At 37.8% G+C, this 21,897-nt stretch overlaps 1 protein-coding gene across 2 annotated transcripts in view; it reads left to right on the top strand.

Annotated features, from left to right (window-relative positions):
* Positions 1–21,897, top strand: part of fgf12 (fibroblast growth factor 12) — a 221,866-nt gene that overhangs the window by 34,992 nt on the left and 164,977 nt on the right. The window contains exon 1 of one of the 2 annotated variants that reach the window (XM_031901424.1): positions 14,309–14,379. The exons of the other annotated variant lie outside the window; for it this stretch is intronic. Within the exon in view, the coding sequence (XP_031757284.1) occupies positions 14,340–14,379 (40 nt within the window). The 5' untranslated portion in view covers positions 14,309–14,339. Of the gene's footprint in view, positions 1–14,308; positions 14,380–21,897 lie in introns of those variants that run through there. 2 annotated transcript variants of the gene reach the window in all.

The raw sequence follows: 21,897 nt of genomic DNA, 5'->3' as shown, positions 1-21,897 counted from the left end.
CCCACAATAAGTGATTTAAAGGATAAGTTGAACTTTTTTGCAAACAGCTGTAGGACACACAGGCACTTAATCATAGGCTGACCTTTCATGATGCCAGATACTGAAAGAGATCAGGTCAATGTCAGTCTGCCATAATGGGACCTGACGCAGAAAGAGCAAGCAGAAGAAGAGGGAACAGAGGCACAGTGTACATCTCATCCATACACACTCAAAATAAACATGCTGATTACACAGCTTTAAAGAAGAACACAATGTTGTGTGGTTCTTCGAACATATTGATCACTGGGCTACTATTAGCAACAGCCATAATTTACCAAAAGCTGAATTAGCAAATTTGCAGGTCACTTTACCAATCGATACATTGCATTTAAATCCAAGCGCTGTTTCATAAAAATTGAAACGTACTATCAATATTTAGTCTTATTTTGCATCTAGAAATTTCCATGTGCCTGCCAAGCCACCCTTTAAATGTTTTTTGCACAATTTTTCAGAAACCCTGGGTAAGCATAATCTTAAATATTAATAAAGCATGCTGATAGCTTAATGATGGGAAATCTTAAACTGTGTTAGTGTCGGTTCATGTTTTTTTACCAGCAGCTGCTTCATCAAAATTTTTACATTACATTTTATTTGGTGAATCAATATAATCTGTGACTCAATACTGGAACCCCAGAGGTGAATATAATACAGTGAGGGTTTCTCCAGTCAGAATCGGCATCCTGTATACTGTCCCCCTGATGTGAATGGAGGATTGAAATAGCTTTTCCAGCCCAGCACTGGTATATACACAGAGGAAGCCCTTTTGCTTTTAAATCCAGGTATCAGGTCATATCAGTAATCAGTGATGGTCTTAAAAATCAGTTTGGCTAATGGCAGACTGAGAAAAGCTGACTGTGTGTGAGCTGAAAGGCACAGGATTGGCCCATTAGAGCGCATACAATAATATGGATTTTCACACAAAAGTAGATTTTTAGGCTCATTTGCATCTGCAAGCGCAGTACCCTCTTGCATCACAATGCAGTCTTCTCCGTACAATTGCGCTTGGGGCTACTCAGTCCTTTCTGCCCTTCATTCCAAATCAGGCGCTTCTGTGCCTATTGATGCAGGTGTACCCTGGAGCTACTGCAACCTCCTGATGCCAGGCAGACTTAGGAAACATTTGATGCAACTGTACTCAATTTGAGTCAAAGCGCACGCGTGATTGTTTCCATTTTCAGCAATTGCGGCAAGAGAATTGTCCATTTTCATCTAAGATGTTGTTTAAGTCAGCTTAAAGGTAAACAACCCCTTACCTGTACAGGTATGCAACTTGAAAAAAGATGCAAGGCCCTTTAGGGTAGTTATATTTTGTACATTATTGGTTCTATCTATTGTTTCTATCTATGGGTGACAGTAACAATTATTGTTTCCCACTTATAAATCAGTATTTTGTAACATCATCATCAGCATATTGCAGAATATCTCCAAATGAATACTTGGTATGTTTGAAGTTACTGTCACATACTGCATTTTTTCTTACCTCACTGATGGAGCCAACTCCAATACTACTTTGTCAGACTGCCCTTGACATTAATAATGTCCACCTCTACCACTAGCATGACCGCTTGTTCATATTGGGCAGTATTGCCCTGTTCTCTGCCAGTATATTTGTTCTTGTGGAGAAAACGCCATATGTGACATCAGGCTTATGGCTCTCTTTCACTTGATACATCCAATTTGTGCTTAACAGGAACAAACCCACACATTTTTTAGCTAACAGAAAAGTATTCTGAACTGATCCAAATCAACAGAGCTAGAGATGAACCTTTCTATTTGAGAGACTGAATATAAAAAGGTAGACAATGCATTCAGTATAAAAACCAAATCAAACTAAGATTTTCTCTGCAAATGCCTGCTACTGATTTTAAGTGTTATACTTGTGTGCATCAATGTTTCCTGTTAGAAACCCAGTTCTGAATATACAACTGTGATTTATCATTCAGCCTTTGTTTCCCTTAATCTGCTCACTGCGGTAGAATGGATTGCAGTATGGTGCTGGTATGCGAGTGACAGGCAATCAGTATGACATGGATCCAATCACTCCTGTGGACCAAATGAAACATCTCAGTGAGATAATTAAGCAAATACCATCCCACTCTGGCAATTTCTGCCTCTCCAAAGTTTTAGCACAGCAGCTCTTCAAGTGAAAATCAAAGTGAATCAGATTTTTATACATTATACAGCTTTCCCAGAAAATGTAACTGGAATTGGGGGCAATATTACTTTTAACAATGTTTAATTTTGCTATGAAAACTATGTGGTTAAGGAGATGGGTAATACTCTGGTGTAATGATTTATATGCAGATTAGTTCACTTTTAACTCTCAGCTTCTAACAGAAATCTATTTTTCATTTTCTATCAGAATAAAATGATAGATGGAAATCAGCTCCAGAGGAAAAAAAACCAATTGCAGGCTCCCTCCTGAACAGCTAAAGAACTGTAAAACATTAAACAGTCACAAACAAAGCAGTTGCTTTACTTTTATCAAAAATCATATTTCCTGGTCACTCCATGTCAGAAATAACCATGGGTAATGTCCCTGCCTTAACAATTCCATAAGAAAGGTCACAGACCTACCTTTCTTTTCTTTTTCTTCTTAATCTGGGACTTTAATTTCCTGGACCCAGGCTTTCTGAAGTCCAAGATGATAGATGTGGATTCAGACTGTTGTCCAAAGCCTCGTATCACAATATCTCTGTTGAGGCCACTTTAAATTGATAACCTGAAGATAGCTGCTCTACTAAACCATAAAAATCAATATGGATAGAAATGCTGCATTTGATATACTGAAGTTACTGCAGTTTAAATGATCAGCCTTTATATAGTAGTAATGATCCAGCTCCAAATTTTTCACAGGTCCTCCCCATCTTGGATTTTGTTAGAAGTGTCAGTGACATACACATGCTCAGTGTGCTGTGAGCATGTGTTTTCACAAATTATCAAGCATTATCAAGTCTGATACTTACTGTACTGGTTTCTTAGCTGAATTAATTTCCAATCAGCCATATATGTTGACATTTATATTCTATATATACAGTATATTGTGTGTTGGTCTCTAATCACCGTAATTGACAGCAGCACTGAGCATGTGCAGTGAATCTGAATCCATTACTTGCCACTGATATCATTTAGGGTTCAATATTCCATTGGTATGACTTAGGTCACTAATAAAGTAATTGGGTGTGGCTTGTGGGTAGATGTTATGACACCAACTCTGACACTGTGTTGTTAAGTGCAATGATGCCAGCAGTGATGTCACTCATATGTCAGTAATTCCTATGTCTGTGCTGCCTGTTATGATTCCCCACTGCTTGGGTAATCCTAAATAAAAAATTAGCATCTTAAGGGCCACCCCCTGGGATCTTACAACTTACACTGCACACAAACAAACCAAGGGCACATATAAATTTTGGGTCACATCAGGCAATTAATGATAACATTTCTGTATCTTACTCCCACACCGCTTCCTGTTACAGTTAGAGCTGCATTATTTCTGGTCATGTGATCTTTCCCCCACTAAATGGGAAAGGATGTAAAATATTTACAATAAAAATATTTACAATATATTCCAGTTTAGCGAGATTCCTTAATAGGTCACTTAACATAAACAAAAATTATCTGTTGGTTAAGTATTCATTCTGGGGGTATTATTATTTATATAGCGCCATCAGTTCGCACATCGCTTTACAGTATAAGAGGTTACAAAAGACAAAACAGTTTACATGTACATATAGACAATTCACAAACAATGATTTACAGTTACATTTGGATAAGGATCGGAGACACTAGGGGGAGGGCCCTGCTCGCAAGAGCTTACATTCTAAAATGGAGGGTGGCTGAGACATAAGGTCAGATAACTAGCATGGTGGTAGAGTTAATATTGATGTGTGACAGTAGGGGCAGAGTAAGAGGTGAAAACCAATGGTGAGTGAGTGTATGAGAGAAGGTTAGGGGTGTTCAGTAATCGCATTTCTGAGGGCTTAGATTATAGGCTTGAATGAAAAGGTGACTTTTAAGAGACCGTTTAAAGGCTTGGAGAGTCTGGCAGTGCCTAATGGGACAGGGAAGAGCGTTCCAGACAATGGGTGCAGCGCGTTAGAAATCCTGGATGTGAGAGTGAGAGGAGGTGATGAGTGAGGAAGAGAGAAGGAGGTTGTGTGTAGAGCGAAGGTTACTTCTGAGGATGTACTTAGTGATTAGGGTGGTTAAATAGAGCGGTGCGGTACCAGTGAGTGCTTTGAAGGTGAGTATAAGAGTCTTAAATTGAGTCCTGTATGTAACAGGCAGCCAGTGCAAGGATTGGCAGAGAGGGGCAGCACTTGTGGAGCGGGAGGAGAACATGAATGAAGAAATTGCAGTTAGACAGTCCGAGACGCAAGCTAGTAGAGAGGGCAGGTCTGGCTAGTAAGGGTAGATTTGGGTATCGTCTGCGTATAAATGTGGAATCCAAAAGAGCTGATTAGTTGACCCAAACCAGTGGTGTAGATTGAAAATAGAAGGGGATATAGATATAAGGGGTATAGTTTTTTTTTTTAAAGTATAGGCCTTTTAGTTCAACATCAGTAGTAGGAAAACTTTTGGAAGGGGTAATAAGGGATAGGGTACTTGAATACATTGCAAATCATAATACTATAAGTTTGTGCCAGCATGGTTTTATGCGTAACAGATCTTGCCAGACTAATTTAATTGTCTTTTTATGAGGAGGTGAGCAGGAACATCGATGCTGGAATGGCAGTGGATGTCATCTACTTGGACTTTGCTAAAGCATTTGACACAGTTCTGCACAGAGAACTGGCTGAAGGATAGATTACAGTGGTCAATGGTGATAAAATGGAACTCTTTTCAATTGGACCAGGGTTGTTAGTGGAGAACTGCAGGGCTCTGTCCTTGGTCCTTTGCTTTTTAACTTGTTTATTAATGACCTGGAGGTGGGCATAGAAAGTACTGTTTCTATTTTTGCTGATGATACTAAATTGTGCAAAACTATAAGCTCCATGCAGGATGCTGCCACGTTGCAGAGTGATTGGAAAATTGGAAACTGGGCATCAAAATAGAAAATAAGGTTCATTGTTGAAAAGTACAAAGTTATTCACTGTGATAGAAATAAAGAAGGATCTGTGGATTATTGTAGATAACACGTTTTCTAATTCCAGGCAGTGTCATTTTGTGGCTACTAAAGCAAATAAAGTGCTATTTTGTATAAAAAGGGCATTGACTCAAGGGATGAAAACATAATTTTGCCCCTTTATTGGTCCCTGGTAAGGCCTCACCTTGAGTATGCGGTGCAGTTTTGGGCTCTAGTCCTTAAGAAGGATATTAATGAGCTGGAGAGAATGCAGAGACTGCAACTAAACTGGTAAAGGGGATGGAAGATTTAAACTATGATGTTAAACCTTGTCTAGGTTGGGGTTGCAAAAAACTCTTTACAAGTGAATTAGAAGGATTGTAGACAGATAGGGGATGTTTTTTCCCCATAAAATTTTGTTAATGCCTATAAGAGGGACTTGGATGATTTCTTGAACAAGCATAGTATCCAAGGCTATTGTTAGAAAAATCTAATTAGTATAGATATTCATGTAATATATGTATATGAGTGTACAGATAGGTCTGTATAAGTATGTGTATATATGTATATAGTATTGATGTTGGTATATATAGTTTATGTATGTGAGTTTACAGATAGGTTAGTATGGTCCTATGTGTGTGTGTTGGGGTTCACTTGGAAGAGTTAAACTTGATGGACTTTGGTGTTTTTTTCAACCCAAATTAACTATGTAACTATTGTGCAAATCAAGTGGTCAAGTAGTGATAAGAGGAAATAGGGCTCAACAAATCAGGAAAATAAGTATCAGTGATGCACTGAATAGATTATTTTTTGATTTAGTTAATTACCAGATCTTACAAAAAAGATTTGACAGAATACTGGACTAAATCCATACCCAAAATGTAAAAAAGTCATGATGTTAGAACAACAAACTGCTACATCCAGGTCACATAGTGTTTAGGTTTTTCACTCAAAGGATTCTTCTGAAATTCTAATCAAGGGACCAAGCCAGGTCAGAAGTTAGGAATCCATATCAACATTAGTACAGAAGGCAAAAGACAACTTTGCATTTACAGCAGTGCTAGACCCAGTAATATACTCATGGTGTATGTGTATAGCACCAAGGCATATATTGGACACAGTGTAACAATACAGATGTGAGTGCAGACACACACAGGACCCCATGCAACAAATAATAATATAATACAGGTATAGGACCCATTATCCAGAATTCTGAATTAATTCTGAATTGATTAAATTGGAGTCTATGGGAGACGGGCTTTCCATAATTCAGAACTTTCAAAATAATGGGTTTCCGGATAAGGGGTCCCATACCTGAACTATAAACCTGTAAAATAAAATAATATTAATATAAAAAATATTACAGTGTGAGATAATCAGTAAATGGATTTTGGATCAGATAGGGTGGCCAAGGGCTTCTCATTTCTTAGTAAACACTATGTTTAGCCATTCAGTATTTTGGAAAATGTTTGTATTGCTGAGAGTGCACATTTCATTTCAGACACAGAATTCATGAGACCACAATTTTATAAATGCCTTGTGTATATATTTCCCAGAGGACACTATACACTCAATAAGCAGAACAATATTTATTTGAACAGTGCCTCCTATTTTTCAGTACCCCTTCAGTGACTTTAGTATGTGTTTGAAAATTAACCATGCTGAGATTAGAGAAGGGTTATAACCAGATGTTGTATTCCAAAGAGAAAGGAAGGCTCATGGGAATGATGTGCTTGTGCTAATTTATGGTTGATTTATAGATTCACAGGAAAGCAATAGATAGATTCTGAGGCATTTGGAAACAAGGACGTTTTGGTATAGGCATAAGGTAACACAAGGGTTCAAGTAAAATGAGCAAAAGAAAAAATAGATTTTTAGTGTAAAATAAGAATAATTTGTTTTATGTGATTGGCACTGGCACCAACAGGTACAGGGGTGGTAGTTTTTCTGTGTCCTATATTAGGTACCTGTAATAGGTAGAGCCCAGTAAAATCTTTGCTCTTATTGTTCGTAAATGAGCCAATGTTTGCCTTGATCCTCACACTGATGAGGTCCTTGCCTGACTAGATTTATAAACTTGCTCAATATATATCTGGCAAATTTTCATGGGTTCAAGGTTATGTTGGGGAGGCAGTCAGGTAGGACCAATACAAAGACAGATACGTTGTTGGTCTCGAGGGGCTGAATTGCCAGTTATGGCCGCTTTACAGGCACCTCTATCTGTCTTGCAGAATATGAGGGTGTAATGAAGAGAAGCTACACAAGATATTGGTTTGTGAACCATATTACAGTAAGTATTGCGAAAATGTACATGGACTTATGTTTACTAGTTTTCTAGTGATGAGCGAATCTGTCCGAAAAATTTGTGAATCTTTTAAAAGATTTGTGAAATGGTGGAAAATTTGTGAAACAGCGAAAAAATTTCGCAACAATTTTTTTTTGCTGCAGGTGACAATTTTTTGTCTCGCTGCAATTTTTCCGATGGAAGTTTTTGCCGCCCGTTTCACAAAACAATCTGCCAATGGGGAAACGCAGAAATTCGCCACGAATCCATGCCTGGCGAATTATTTTGCCCATCACTAGTGTTTACTATTGTGTATCTGCTATGAATAAATAGAAACATACACTACTTAACCTGTATTTCACTAATTTTGTAACTTTATATAGGCACAGATAGATGTAGGCACAGGTATATGTATATATAGTATATATATATGTATATATATACATATATATATATATATATATATATATATATATATATATATAGGCACAGATATATGTAGGCACAGATATTCTTAGACTTCAAGCTCTTTTGGGCAGGGCCGTCTTGTATTAATTTTGTATGTTTTCTATGTATAATGTATACACCCATTTATTCTACAATGTTGTAGAATATGTTGGTATTTTATAAATACATGTGAATTCTGTATGCCTAGTCTTTTTTACAGCACATGCAAAAACAATCACATAAAAGTAAATTAATGAACAAACTAAACATAATGACGTGTCTGCTGTCCATTGTCTAAAATAAAGAAGAAGTTTGTATAATTTATAATTTACCTTATATTCGGGTCAGTAAGTTAAAATGCCAAACATAAAATGGAGAAAGGATTCCAAAAACAAAAAAGAAGCCTCTATCTAGACGATGGTTCTTGTGCATTTGAACTGAAAAGCAAGTAAAAGAGATTATCCACTTGTTAAACTGCATGGAAAATGATACAGGGTCACCACAGGATCATTCACAGAAACAATCAGTCATTTTCTTTCTCTAAATTACAAATGATATATAAATTATAAAATATCTAAATTCTAACTTAAATTGTTCCATCATCTCTTGTCTGTTATTCTATCTATAGTCTGTTATTCCCACTTAATAGGAAGGAGTTGCAATTACAAGTGACTTACACAGTGGTAATCTATTATCTTATGCCAACTCCTGCATGCTATGGAGTCTAACGTATCTGTTTGGCCAGTGGCATAACAAGATGTTACTGGGCTCCAAAGTAAATTCTACTTAGGGCCCCAAAACATTTGTGAGTTGACCTATTCCACCAAGATATATTGAAAGTGCTCATTAGTTAGGTGCTTGCTGGGCCCCCTCGACTCTTGGACCTCTTGCAACCACGGTGTCCTCTGTAGTTAAGTCCCTGTGTTCAACTAGCTATACTATCCTAGTTTCTGGGCCTTTGCTCTTCAGTTCTTAGTGTTAGAATCCAACATACAAGCAGTTAAGTCTAGCAAAGCCTTTTGAAATTTGCCTAGCGTGAAAGTGCTGACTGAAGTATCTGAGTCGGGCACCAGGGAGCAGAGCATCGACACAGCAGCTGATCTAGAGCTAAAATAACAAACTCATATTTCATGTGACTGTAACATCTAAAGACGTCACTGGCAGGTTTAACAGCACGAGGCCCCTCCATTATTGAGAATTGTACTTAACAAAGCAGTTTCTTGTTAATAGTGCTGTACCAAGATACAAACTACTCCTTGTGCACGGCAGGCCCATTGTTTTTTCTGTCTTGCTATATTAAATGAGGGTATACCAGTGAGATACTCTACAAAAAAAAAGCAATATACTTTTTGGGAGGGCCAGTTAGCTGTTATTATTATAAATGGTCTCACTATCTCACTTCATGCTAATACTAATATTCCCTTCTGATTATAGCTGATACTGGAAGCAAGACCTTTCATGGTTTATCTGCAAAGCATTGCCAATGAGAGCTGCTATATAACAATGTTTTCATTTTATGCCTGCTCTTTAGTACACTCTAAAGAGGATGTTCACCTTGTATTAACTTTTAGTATGTTTATTGTTTCAAGCTTATTATTTGTTTTGTATGTTTTTTTATTGCTTGCATTACCAATGCTGACTATTTCCAGCTTGTAAATAAAAATGTTGTTTGGTTGCCTACCTGTGAGGTTTCAGCGTTATTTTTAAAGGACACTTTTTACCAAAAAATTGCTTCCCCCCACTGAAGGTGTGGGCTACACTTGCTCATTATGTTCATGGCCCACATGGCAGCCTATACCAGGAACCCTCCCTGTGCAGGTGGCGCAGCATTCAGACTACATTCAGAGATCACTGCATTCTCTTCTCCCGGTATTCATTGTTCTCTTCTATCTACAGTATGTACCGTTTAACATTTTTCTTCTTACAGAGAATTATACTTACCCTTTGTCATGAGAATGATCCGCTTCTTTCATTGTTCCTTATATTTTATTCTACCATTTAGACGCAAATTGGAGTTTTAAAATTTCCAGGATTGAATCATTATCACCTTTATGCAGTGGTTCCAAAACTGTGGGGCTACTCCCCTAGGAGGGCTTGGATGAGTAGCAGGTGTGTCTTAGCCTAAAGACTAAAGAAAAAACAGGGTGAGATTTGAAAGTACTGGCTAAGTACCCCTCAAAGCCCGGTCTGAAGGTGAGTTAGATGTGGTGTAGAAGTGCTGGCCATAGGTATTCTTGGGGAAATGGCTGAATGACTAAAAAAAAACAACAATTCCCTATATCAGCAAACAAGGTTTAAACCGTAAAGTTCATCAACCGCTAATAACATGGGATTAGGTGGTATCTCTGTTCTCGTCTTCCCATCCAATCTATTTTGCCATGAACCTTTCCTAGTCTTCCACCCACTGATAATTACCAATCCTGTTTCTTCCCTGCCTGTCTTCTCTCTAATTCTTACTAGATTAGCCTGCCCCCCTCAGAGGCAAATGCAGGATTTTGCAATTACTGTTTTAATGATACACGGTGGGAATTAGGAGCTAGTGAATACAACTGTGGGAGGAGATATGAGTGGGAAGGTACAACACACAGAATATTGTTCTTGCAAATAGAAGCAAGATCTATCATATATAGATTTAATGAATTTTAGCAAATATTCTTGCTTTTGTGCTACTGTTCCTTTAAGTAAAGCACATCAGGATAAACAGGCATTGTTTGATTGCAGTAGTACTTAACTACTAAATTATGGGCTATGCATAGCCTTCCAAGTATTTTAGTGCAGGACCACATAATGAAAGGCAATATTTTGTCTTGCTATCGCCACTAAATACTATTAGATATTTGTGTTACTAATTTGCTTATGGTACAGAGAACAGCAGGAAATGTGTGATTTGTAGGAATAATTAGTAGCTGGTAACCTAATATTCGGCTACAGCTGCATTTAATGAGTTTGCCCATAAAAGTGTCTTTTGAAGGCAGAGAAAACAGCCTGCCAGCAGCTAATTGCTGTGTTTCCTACTGTATTAGTTAACTAGCCTGTTAGATAGGGGAGAGGGATTAAAATGCAAACAGTGGGAGGAAAAACAGTATATAAAAGTGTATAAAACTTTTCTCTTTTTGTGTTCAAGTGGGTCATCATTTGAACACAAAAAGCAACCAGTTGGCAGGTAGCATTTTTTGGTCACCTGTTTAAAAGGAAATATCTTATTGGTTGCTATGGGTTACTGCAGTAGGGCAAACTTAAGCGTGGACAAACTTAGTGCCTTTTATTACCTGATTATTTTTATTACCCATAAGGCCTCTGAAACAGAGGAGAATATCCCTGGCCATTCTTCATAAGAAAAACACTCTTCTAACCAGCAAGGTAATTCCTATGGCCTTATTTAATCTAGCAACTTACTACTAACCTATGTGTCAATTGTATATTGAAGAATTAATTACAGATTAGAAAAGAACAGTGGTGTCACTTTTTACTAAACAATCAGCATTTAATTCAGAAAATATGTTTTGCACTTTATAAATAATCAGTGTGTCTATGGGGATATCTTGGCGTGCAATAGGAAGAATCCAGGAACCTATAATTCCTTGGGAACATTATTCCATTATTGACGTAGTCCCTTAACAAACATTGCACACTGACTGAATGAAATTGAACACCTCCATTTTATAGATAGGACTTGCACTTAAAGGAGAAGGAAAGTTAAAAACTAAGTAAGCTTTATCAGAAAGGTCTATGTAAATACAGCCATAAGCACTCACAAAAACGTGCACGTCCTCTATCAAAAGAAACATAGTATTTCTCATCTCCTTTTTTGTAAACATGTTGTTTGGGTGTCTGACTTCTCTGACTTCTCTCTCCCCTCTCCTGCTCCCGCCTCCCACAAGAATGCTAAGAACTCCCTCCCCCCTCCATTAGGAATGTGGATCTGAGCTATAAGGGCTAGACTGCAAACAGGAAGCTATTTAAAATGGCAGCTGCTGTCTTAAGCAAACAGAGAAAGATTCTAGGGCTCTTTACTCAGGTATGGTAATGCTTTCTGCAGAATAAATATATTGTTCTAGGTGGCACTAATGTGGTAAATCTATTGGAAGTAAAATGCCAAAATGTCTTTCCTTCTCCTTTAATTTTATATTTAGAAAAAGCACTAAAGCTTTAAATCTAGGGATGCACCGAATCCCGGATTTGGTTCGGGATTCGGGCCCAATCCCGGCCGAACCGAATCCGAATCCTACTTCTACATAGCATAAATTAGCATATGCTAATTAGCATTCAGAAAGGGTTACATGGTCAGGGGAAAAACGTTTTCGCTGCACGCGCACCAATTTTTAACCCCTTACGATCCTAATTAGCATATGCTCATTCGGATTCGGTTCGGGATTCGGTAGAATCCGTCAGGCTGGGTTCGGAGGTTCGGCCGAACCCAAAAAAGTGGGTTTGGTGCATCCCTATTTAAATCTACCTTACTCTATATATAACTGATCAAAACTTTCATTAGGGTGGAAACTGTCTTTTTTTTCATAAAGCGATTATTTTGATATGCCAGGGGCTTTGCAATGCAGTCCCCCCTGTGTTTGTGGATAAGAATATAACCCTGTGGCTGTTGGTAGGTACTTGCGCAGTTGCCTTACCACTTAAGCTTACGTGAAGATATCTTAGATATCAAATTATTAGAAAAAGGCATGCAGCGACATGCCTTTTTTATTGAATAAGCCCCAAAAATATGATTTCTAAGAATAGTATCACATACCACCATGTGTAATACAAAGGCCTACTGAGAGGTCCAAGTGTGGCAGCACAAACATCACTGCTGTCAGTGCTTGCTTACGTTAAAATACCCTAGAAATAAATTTTATAGCGCTAGCTCCAAAGGCGCTCTCCAGTTTGGAATTTCTGCAGGTGTCTGGTTGCTAGGGTCAATTTTAAAGCACAGTGCTTTGTCATACTGGTAGGTTACATACATGGTTGTGCACCTTGTCAGAACTGAATTCTAAACAGACTCTAGGAAAACAGCAAAATGGCCGCACTTCACTAAATTGTGATATTTTTAGCAGGAAAGCGATTATGAAGACAAAGAGATATTTGATCTATGATGGGACTGACAGACTGACAACAAATCTGAGCAACTGTAGCAGGTGCCAGTAGCCTTAATGTTGTTACCTCTGATAATGACTGGCATGTTTTTAAGAAACCTGCACCCCAGTGCCCCCTTGCTCAAGCAGCACAGACTAATTGTTACTACTAATGCCAAACTGATTACATTATTAATAAAACCCTGCGAAATGTATCTTTCACCAATGACGTTCCTGTGATTGGAACATTCTGCTGGCAATATCCTGTAATGTATAGCAGGACAGCTCAGAAAATGTGGCTTGAGATGCCAGTCATTAGAAACCCAGATCTGGTGGCTGAATATAGCAGGTGAGAGTGCAGCAAAAAGCATCAGGTGGTGAAAACTGTAAAACCCCCTTCCAGAGGGGAAATATTTAGCTGTCACTCTCTCAACTCATCTGGTTCATTTAAATTCATTCCACAGGTTTCAGAAATGTAGAGGAAATCTTGTTTTCTTTAAAAAATGGTACCAGGGAAAGCATTTTTTCTTCTCAGTTATATTCCATGGCTAATTCCCAGTGTATGTGCATGCCAAGGATTTTATTAGTTTGTTACTGAAGTAAAATGAGTCTATGATCTTTCTATGATCCCAACTCCCTTTGTAGGATGACTGTACACAGTTAATACACAGTTCACAAGATTCACTCTATGTAATTAAACAATATGCCTTGGTCCAGAAAACCATATCAACCAATGATAAGTTTTCTATCTATCTATATTATTAAACCTTTGCTAAGCCAAATCATTGTTTGCTATTGACTCATCTGCATACACTTAATGGAACTCTATCATCTAGAACACTCTTATCCATATAACTAATATCAGTCTCATTTAAACTCATCATAACTTAACAGTTTATGATCCATTATTTTGTCATTCCTGATATCTGCCATTGCTGTGCCACCTAGCTAGAACATAGTTCCACAAAGAAAGTTTATTTTTAATAATGCAAATGTAAAAGCCTCTGGCAGAATCTATTGCTGGTGGGGAAGTGGGTCACATATAAACATATATCTGGAATTATTATACAAAATGCAGATTCATTTTAAAGATTTATATATATATATATATATATATATATATATATATATACACCAATGGCTAACATTTGTTTATGGAATTCACTCTGGTACCAAATTCATATCTAGACACAGTTAAAATTGGTATCATTTCAAATTGAAGGGCTCTATTAGATGGGTGTTACAATAATGAGTGATTTACTGCAGTAACAAACAGCTCAAGGAAACAGGGCTGTATTTTGTTCCAGAGAATTTGTAATAGAAAAGAGATATGGTGTCATGTATTTGCAGTAAACTGATCTTCATTCTTGACATACTGTACATGAATGGAACAAACTAGGGCAGAACAGACAGGCCAAACTCCCTACTCTTTCACTTGATGGTAGCAGAGAAGATGGCAGAACCTGTAGAAGAACAAGGTTAGTTCTGATTTTATGTTTTGTTCTGATGAATGATTGTTTGGAACTTTTCAAAAGTGTAAACAAATTTTAATATGCAAAGAAATAAAGGAGCTGAAAGTACTATTCCACCCCCAACTCAAAAAAAAAAACACTTTTTTTAGGGACTTCTATAATAGAATAGTAAGGCAGGTTCATAAAAGAGACATTCTAACCTCATTATCTGCCATCTCTTTTGTATCTCTTGTGCTTTATATTTTACTAAAGAACTATGCCCATTTGAGAAGGCTATAAACAAGGTTGAATTTCCAGGACAGAACCAGTTTAGTTTACATTTAGATATATAATGAATTCACATACCTTTCCGAAACTGCAGTAAAATATGGATTTAAACTGTCTCCACTTACTATTCCTGTGGAATAATCAGCATTTTTTTTGTTATTGTGTAAGGCAAAGCTATCTGTATGGCATGTGAATACCTTTTATTGTAAGAAGGCTTTTACTGTATACATTTCCTGAAGACACACAGCTATCATAACTGAGTTTTGAGGCACTTGCTATAATTTATTTATAAAGGGCTCTTGGTTTCTACTGGGCTGAACAGAGGGGAGACATAAATATGATGAATGGCAACTCCAGGAAGAAATGCTGAGGTCTTGAAATAAACTCATAATATGGACACTGTGGGAATCTTAAAATGTAATTTGAAATTTATTAGTGCACTGGAAATGGCTTTTGTAAATTTATATTTCTTAATCTGTACAATACTATGCTGCACTTGTGGTTGAGGTTTACCCTATTACTGGGAGTGGACTATACATACAGTATGGGCTGAAGCAAAGTTAAAGGGGCAGTATACCACTATTTTTAGCTTAATATATAGGGTTGGAATTAAACCTACCATTTGCCTATTGTTTTAACCATGTAAAATCTATTGATCTATATTTTTTGTGCATCCGCTCTAGCTACAATGGTATCCATACTTCTGCCTAATGTGGGATATGCATGGAAAAGTAGGTGTCCTCTTCATTCTGGAAATTTACTGCACAGTGTGGGCACATAAGAAATTGGCAGTAAGGTCTGACCCTAATGCAAAACAGTAGAGCAGAAAATGTCTGCCAGATGGTTAGTAAGTAGAAAGGAGCACTATGCTACAATTAAGCAAGTACATTGCAATTAATGACTTTCTGGGGATTTTATATAACTTAAGATATTCTAGATAGCTGGGAGGGGGAAAAAAGTTTGCACATACCTGTCTGTATAGGTACTGTAATTGGTATGAAGCTGAAGAAGAGTTAAACATGTATCTAACTATTGTAATAAACCAGATCAACTCTCTGTTAATTACATTTGTGAACTTATTTGGCCATATTCCATACCCCATATCATATCACTACCTCTTGTATCTCAAGATACAAAGCATTCCTCTTATTTTTGTTATTTTAGTGTGTGATACATTAATAAGTGTACAGCGGCAGCAGTAAACTCTATTAACTGTGTGCTGAAAAGTGCAATCGTTAGTAAAGTAGTTAAAAAAACACTAATTAATTCACTTCTCACCTGACTGGGAATGTTCTCTCATTATGGTGGTGCTACTAAGTAATGTTCCAATAATGGGCACTACTGACTGATTCCAAACAGGCAAATAGCAGTGGCACTCAAGAGCTTCGAGTGGGACTAGCCCTTAAAATTCTTTATTGCGGAAAAAACATGCAACGTTTCGAGGCAAAACTGCCCCTTTGTCAAGCACTACTGACTGATTGCAAACCGCATTTAGTAGAGAAGCTGCTAGGGTGTCTGATGGACCTAGTAGAATGAACATTGCGTTATTTGGTACAAAGATTAGCAACTACTATAATGATAACACAAAACGTTTCTGCAATGAATTATGAAAAACCCTTATCTCCAAAACTTTGGAAGCCTTCCATTTGGTCTGAATATACTTCTGTGTATATCTCCTTTCCATCTTCAGATTTGTACAGGATACTAAATCATTTGTTTAATGTAATGCCTCTTGTAGCACACAAGGTAGGGGGAAGAGATGAAGTAAGGATAATAAAATAAGTTCAGAGGCGATAAACGGAACTCTACACTTTTTAATTTTAAATGATTTTGAAGTTGGTTTTGTAAGAAATATGTCTCTATCAGTGCAAAACAAACATGGTGTAAAAGTGTTTTACAAACATATTAATATGAAAAAATGGGACCTATTCAGTTAAATGGCATATAATAAAAGGATTATGGCCATGGGCACAAACAAGCTAATTATGAACTAATTATAGCGTACTGTGCTGAGGGTCTCTACCAGAGAATGATTGTGGGGTTATTGTTGAAACATACTTTGGAAATTAGTTTCAGTCTACTGGGCCCATACACAGAGGACTTGCACCTGGGCCCATACACAGAGGATTTGCATCCGGGCAATGGTCTGTGCAGGCCAATTCAGGTTCAGACCACAGATCTGTGCAGCGCAATGAGCCCTATACTGAATGTCTGCTATAGACAGGCTGCACAGGGCTCCCTCCCAACTGGGTTGACACATCTATGTCCTACCAACCTCCTACATACTCCCCCATTTCAGGCTCAAATTTGGTGCAACCCAGCAATATCATAGGGACAAGGTGCAAAGTGCAAAAAAATTTCTTTGCACCCGTTTTGTTTTTTCTTTTGCTTTGCCCTTTCCACTGTGCCCTACATTAATAAATAAGGCAGACAGACTCAAGTAATGTAAACATAATATTCTGTTTATCTGTGGTAAGACCTTACCTTCATTATACTGTACAATACAATGTTATCTTCAAACTGTAGATAAAATGAAGTAATGTGCACATAGATTGATCAGCACAATATAACAGGGGAATGAAACCCCAAAAATTAAATTTTGCTTGATGAAAGGAGATATAATTCTATGCAACTGCCCAGTATGCATTCATTATTCATTTTCACTGCTTTTAAAGATATGTATAACTAAATTCTCCCGAAGGCAGTACCTGTCTGTCCCCTGCTATTCTCTGCAATGCTGTTTCTAATTAGTAAAACAATACAGGGACCTGTTATTTAGAATGCTCGGGACCTGGGGTTTCCAGATAAAGGGATCTTTCTGTAATTTTGAAGTCTGCTAAAAAAATCAATTAGACTTTAAATAACCCAAAAGGATTGTTTTATCACCAATACGGATTCATGCAGTTTAGTTACCATCAAGTACAAGTTTTGTTATTAAAGAGAAAAAGAATTAATTAAAAATTTAAATTTTTTGCTTATTTGGTCTTCCTGTAGTTTGAAACTTTGCAGTTAAGGGATCCCAGACCTGTATAGCAAAAGCCATTTGATCTGAAATAAGAGCATGAAGTGGATTTAGTACTTTGCCCAACAGTTTGCACCCAAGGACAGGGCTGTATTTAGGTAGGGTGCTGCTCTAGACACTGGAGCGCAGCCGACTGCTTTCTTCTGACAGGTACCCCCCCCCAGCCCTGCTGCCAGATTTAGCAGCAAGTATACAACAGCGGGCTTCTCTTGTTACCATATACACAACTCTGAGCTGCTTTGCAAAAATTTTAGGAAGGCAGTTCTAAAATGCCAGGTGTTACACAGTAGGTACTAAGGCATTCCAAAGCCCATGTTCCATCTGTACTATATTAATAACAGTAGATTAAACAGAAAATGAGCTGTACATATGTCATTATTGCTGGGGAGGGACACTGAAGGAGGCTTTAGGATACACTATTCTTCTGAAATTACTGTTGTTCATGGGACTTTATTGCTGACAGTATTCTATCATATGAATCAGCCTAGAGGGGAGTGATTTTATTGTAATTTAACAGCTTTGTTGGAAATAAGTAATCCACATATAGTGTGTATTTATATATATATATGCATGCATGGTATCCATTATCTAGATGCCCCTTATCTAGAAAGATTCAAAGGCTGTCTCCAAAGGCTGTTTCCATTTTAATTAAATAATAAAAAAAATTTAAGATTGATTTACGTTTTCCCTGTAATAATAAAACAGTACCTTGTACTTGATCCCAGCTAAGATATAATTAATCCTTACTGAAAGACCCCATATCCGGAAAACCCCAGTTCCATAGACTCCATTTAATCAAATAATGCAGATTTTAAAAATTGATTTCCCCTTTCTATGTAAACATTAAGGGCTCTGGCACACGGGGGAGATTAGTCGCCCGCGAACAGCGAGTTGCCTACCCCTGCCATCCCACCGGCGAACATGTAAGTCACCGGCGGGATGGCAGACGCGGCGGTGCGATTTCGCGCAAATCGCCGAAAAAGACTCGCGAACAGGGAGTTTTGTTGCGGGCGACTAATCTCCACCCTTGTGCCAGAGCCCTAAACAGTGTTTTGTATTTGAACCCAACTAAGATATAATTAATCCTTACTGGATGCAAAATAATCCTATTGCGTTTAATTAATGTTTCATTGATTTTTTTAATAGACTTAAGGTATGAAGATCCAAATTACGGAAAGATTCCTTATCCGGAATACCCTTGGTCCCAAGCATTATGGATAACGGGTCCTATACCTGTACTAATGATGATAAAGCATGTAAACTGCTTAAAAATATTAGCAGAGTTACGGGTATGGGATCTGTGATCCAGAAAGCTGGGACCTTGGGGTTTTCTGGATAACAGACCTTTTCATAATTTTTGACCTTAAGTGTACTAAAAAATTATTTAAACATGAAATAAACCAAATAGTATTGGTTTGTCTCCAATAAGGATTAATTATAGCTTAGTTGGGATCAAGTACAAGGTACTGTTTTATAATTACAAAGCAAAAAAATAATTTTTTCACATTTTAATATTTGAATACAATTGAGTTTGGAGCTTTCTGGATAATGGATCCTATACTTGTATTACAGTTTGAACTGGAAAAACTTGAAGCATCAAAGTAATTACACTTTCCTGTGTTAAACAAACTAACTAATTTATCAAAGCATGTCAGTGTGTAAATAGATCACTTCAGCCACTTTGAGTGCCATTCTCTTCTGAACTCTGCAGTAGTGCTAAGCCTAACACCCCCAAATAATTCAACCCTAAATCATTAAACCCATATATCACTCAAAGCTGATGCAAAGAGAAGGGAGAATGCATTAGCCTATTTTCAATAGAAATGTTTGCTACCAACTGGCAGTATGGGTGCAACCTGGCGGGCATTTTACCAGCCTTGCCAGTCAAAATTGTGCTTGATGCCAATGTTATTAATAGGTAAGAAATAAAGGGCAAGGTGTCAACTTTAACTGACAGTTGTGTTAATACGGTGCTAATATATATCCAACACTGTCAGCAAGTGTTTCGTTTGCAAATAGTAGGAGTCCCTCTTGTGCCACAGTAATGACATTGTCCGTGTCATTTTGCTGCAGCAAAGAAACAATTCACGTAACAGAAACTTTATTCTGGATTTGATCTTTTCTTCTTTTTCGTCTCGTATAAATTCCCCGTCACATTAGCCTGTATTTATGTTGCATATAATTTGAATTAATCAATTTAAAAAAAATAATATATTTACTTCAAGGGTTTAAATGAAACAAATGAGATTAATGAGGACATTTATCAGCAAGATAAGACATCTTAACCGAAACAATACCCAAAGTGTAACATGACATTCAAACCACTCTGTGGTTCTTAAGTTGGCCATACGTGCACCGATATAAAACAAAGTTTTATATAATTTCATATAGTTTCATATAATTTCAGACCCTGTGAGGGCTTCGAATTACCGCCCCAACAATTTTCATACAATGGCGATTGGTTGTTTAATTGTTCATACAGGCTAGAAAATATCTGTCAGATAATAAGATCTGTGTATGTTTTGCCTATCTGACAATATCCATGGGTGACCTATAATGTATTTCTGGGACATCACTTTCATACAGTTGTTGTCTGGAAACTATTAATGGGCAAAACATCACCACATTTGTTATTTGTAGGACTTTAATCCTACAATTTCAATCTGAATGTTAGTTTTAGATCATTGCATTAAAATGTATAATCAATATCTGAATATTCGTTGATAACTAAAATCTGAACTTTTCAGAGCTTTAGAAGGAGAGTAGACTTAAGTTGGACTGGCCCACAGGGATACCAGGAAACCTCCTGTTGGGCCCAGGTGTCAGTGGGCCATCCTGCTTCTAACCATTTGACCTAATTCTTGGTTATTTCTATTATTTTATATTGGGAAGAAATGTATTAAATATAAAGAAGAATAGATTATGGTAAGTAAAGATAAAAAAAAACTAGGAAAATATGGAGGTTGAGTGAAAAGTGGATGAAAAATAGTTTGAAGAGTGGGCCCACGGTCTAAGGTTCCTGGCGGGCCCCTGGCATCCCAGTCTGACACTGACTTAAGTCTCTACCCACTGAGAGAAGTAATGGCTGAGAATAATAATCAGCCAATCAAATCAGCAGCATAGTCAGGTATGTGAACAATCATGAAATGGCAAGGGGCCAGACTGAGGTATTTAAAGGCAAGGATCAGGGAGCTCTTACTGATCCCAAATTAGCAAAGCAAGGAAAATGCACCAACACGTGGGGGCTCATTTATCAACACTGAGCAAACCTGCACCAGGACAGTAAGCCCAAAAATCATTATTTATCTTTTTTAAGGCTAATGTCCCACAGGGAGAGTAGTCGTTGTGATTTTGAAAAAGTGAGTTCCAGCGTCAAGTCGTTCGTTTTGTCTCTACATAAAGAACAATATGAATCTCCAGTACCTAAACTGATGATACTACTTTGAATCGCATATCGCTCCGAAACGCTACAAGACCCTTTTTTTTAGCGATCTTACAAAGAAAGTGTTGCCATTCAAAGCTATTGGAATCGTTTAAAGCAGTGCTGTCCAACTGGCGGCCCGCTGTGTGGCCCCCCACCTGTCTGGCTGCTTTGATGGCTTACTCTTGTGTAAGCATTAAATGGTATCAGTACTGAGATTAACTGGCCCCCTGCATTGTTCTCACCTCAGATTCAGGCTGTAATCAGGCTGTATTGTTTAAATATGTAATCCCCTGTGTTGTTCACACCTTTTAATCTCTGCATTGTTCACCCCCTGCAGTGTTCACACCTCAGGCTCAGGCTGTAATTACCCATATTGTTCCCCTGTTCACACCTCAGGAGGAGTAGAAACCCACAAATAATCCCTGCACACTACAAAAAGAACATATACTGAGGTGGTACTGCAATTAAAAAGTTTTTTAATATATAGTTATTGTGCAGACTGTAGGAGCAGTGCCAGCATTGTGTCACTGTATGCTGCCTGTGTGTGCCATACACACAGGCAGCATAGGGCAAGCAGAGTATGGCACACACAGGCAGGGTAGGGAAGGCAGAGTATGGCACACACAGGAAGAGTAGGGCAGGCAGAGTATGGCACACACAGCCCAAGTTTGGCACAAACCAGCCAAGAATGGCACACACAGTTAAAGTATGGCACACACAGGCAGGGTAGGGAAGGCAGAGTATGGCACACACAGGCAGAGTATGGCACACACAGGCCAAGTTTGGCACAAACCAGCCAAGAATGGCACAC

The sequence above is a fragment of the Xenopus tropicalis genome, chromosome 5 (assembly GCF_000004195.4).
Source record: "Xenopus tropicalis strain Nigerian chromosome 5, UCB_Xtro_10.0, whole genome shotgun sequence".
Taxonomy (NCBI): domain Eukaryota; kingdom Metazoa; phylum Chordata; class Amphibia; order Anura; family Pipidae; genus Xenopus; species Xenopus tropicalis.
Note: the sequence above shows the minus strand (reverse complement) of the source record. Positions and strands in the feature narration are given on the sequence as shown.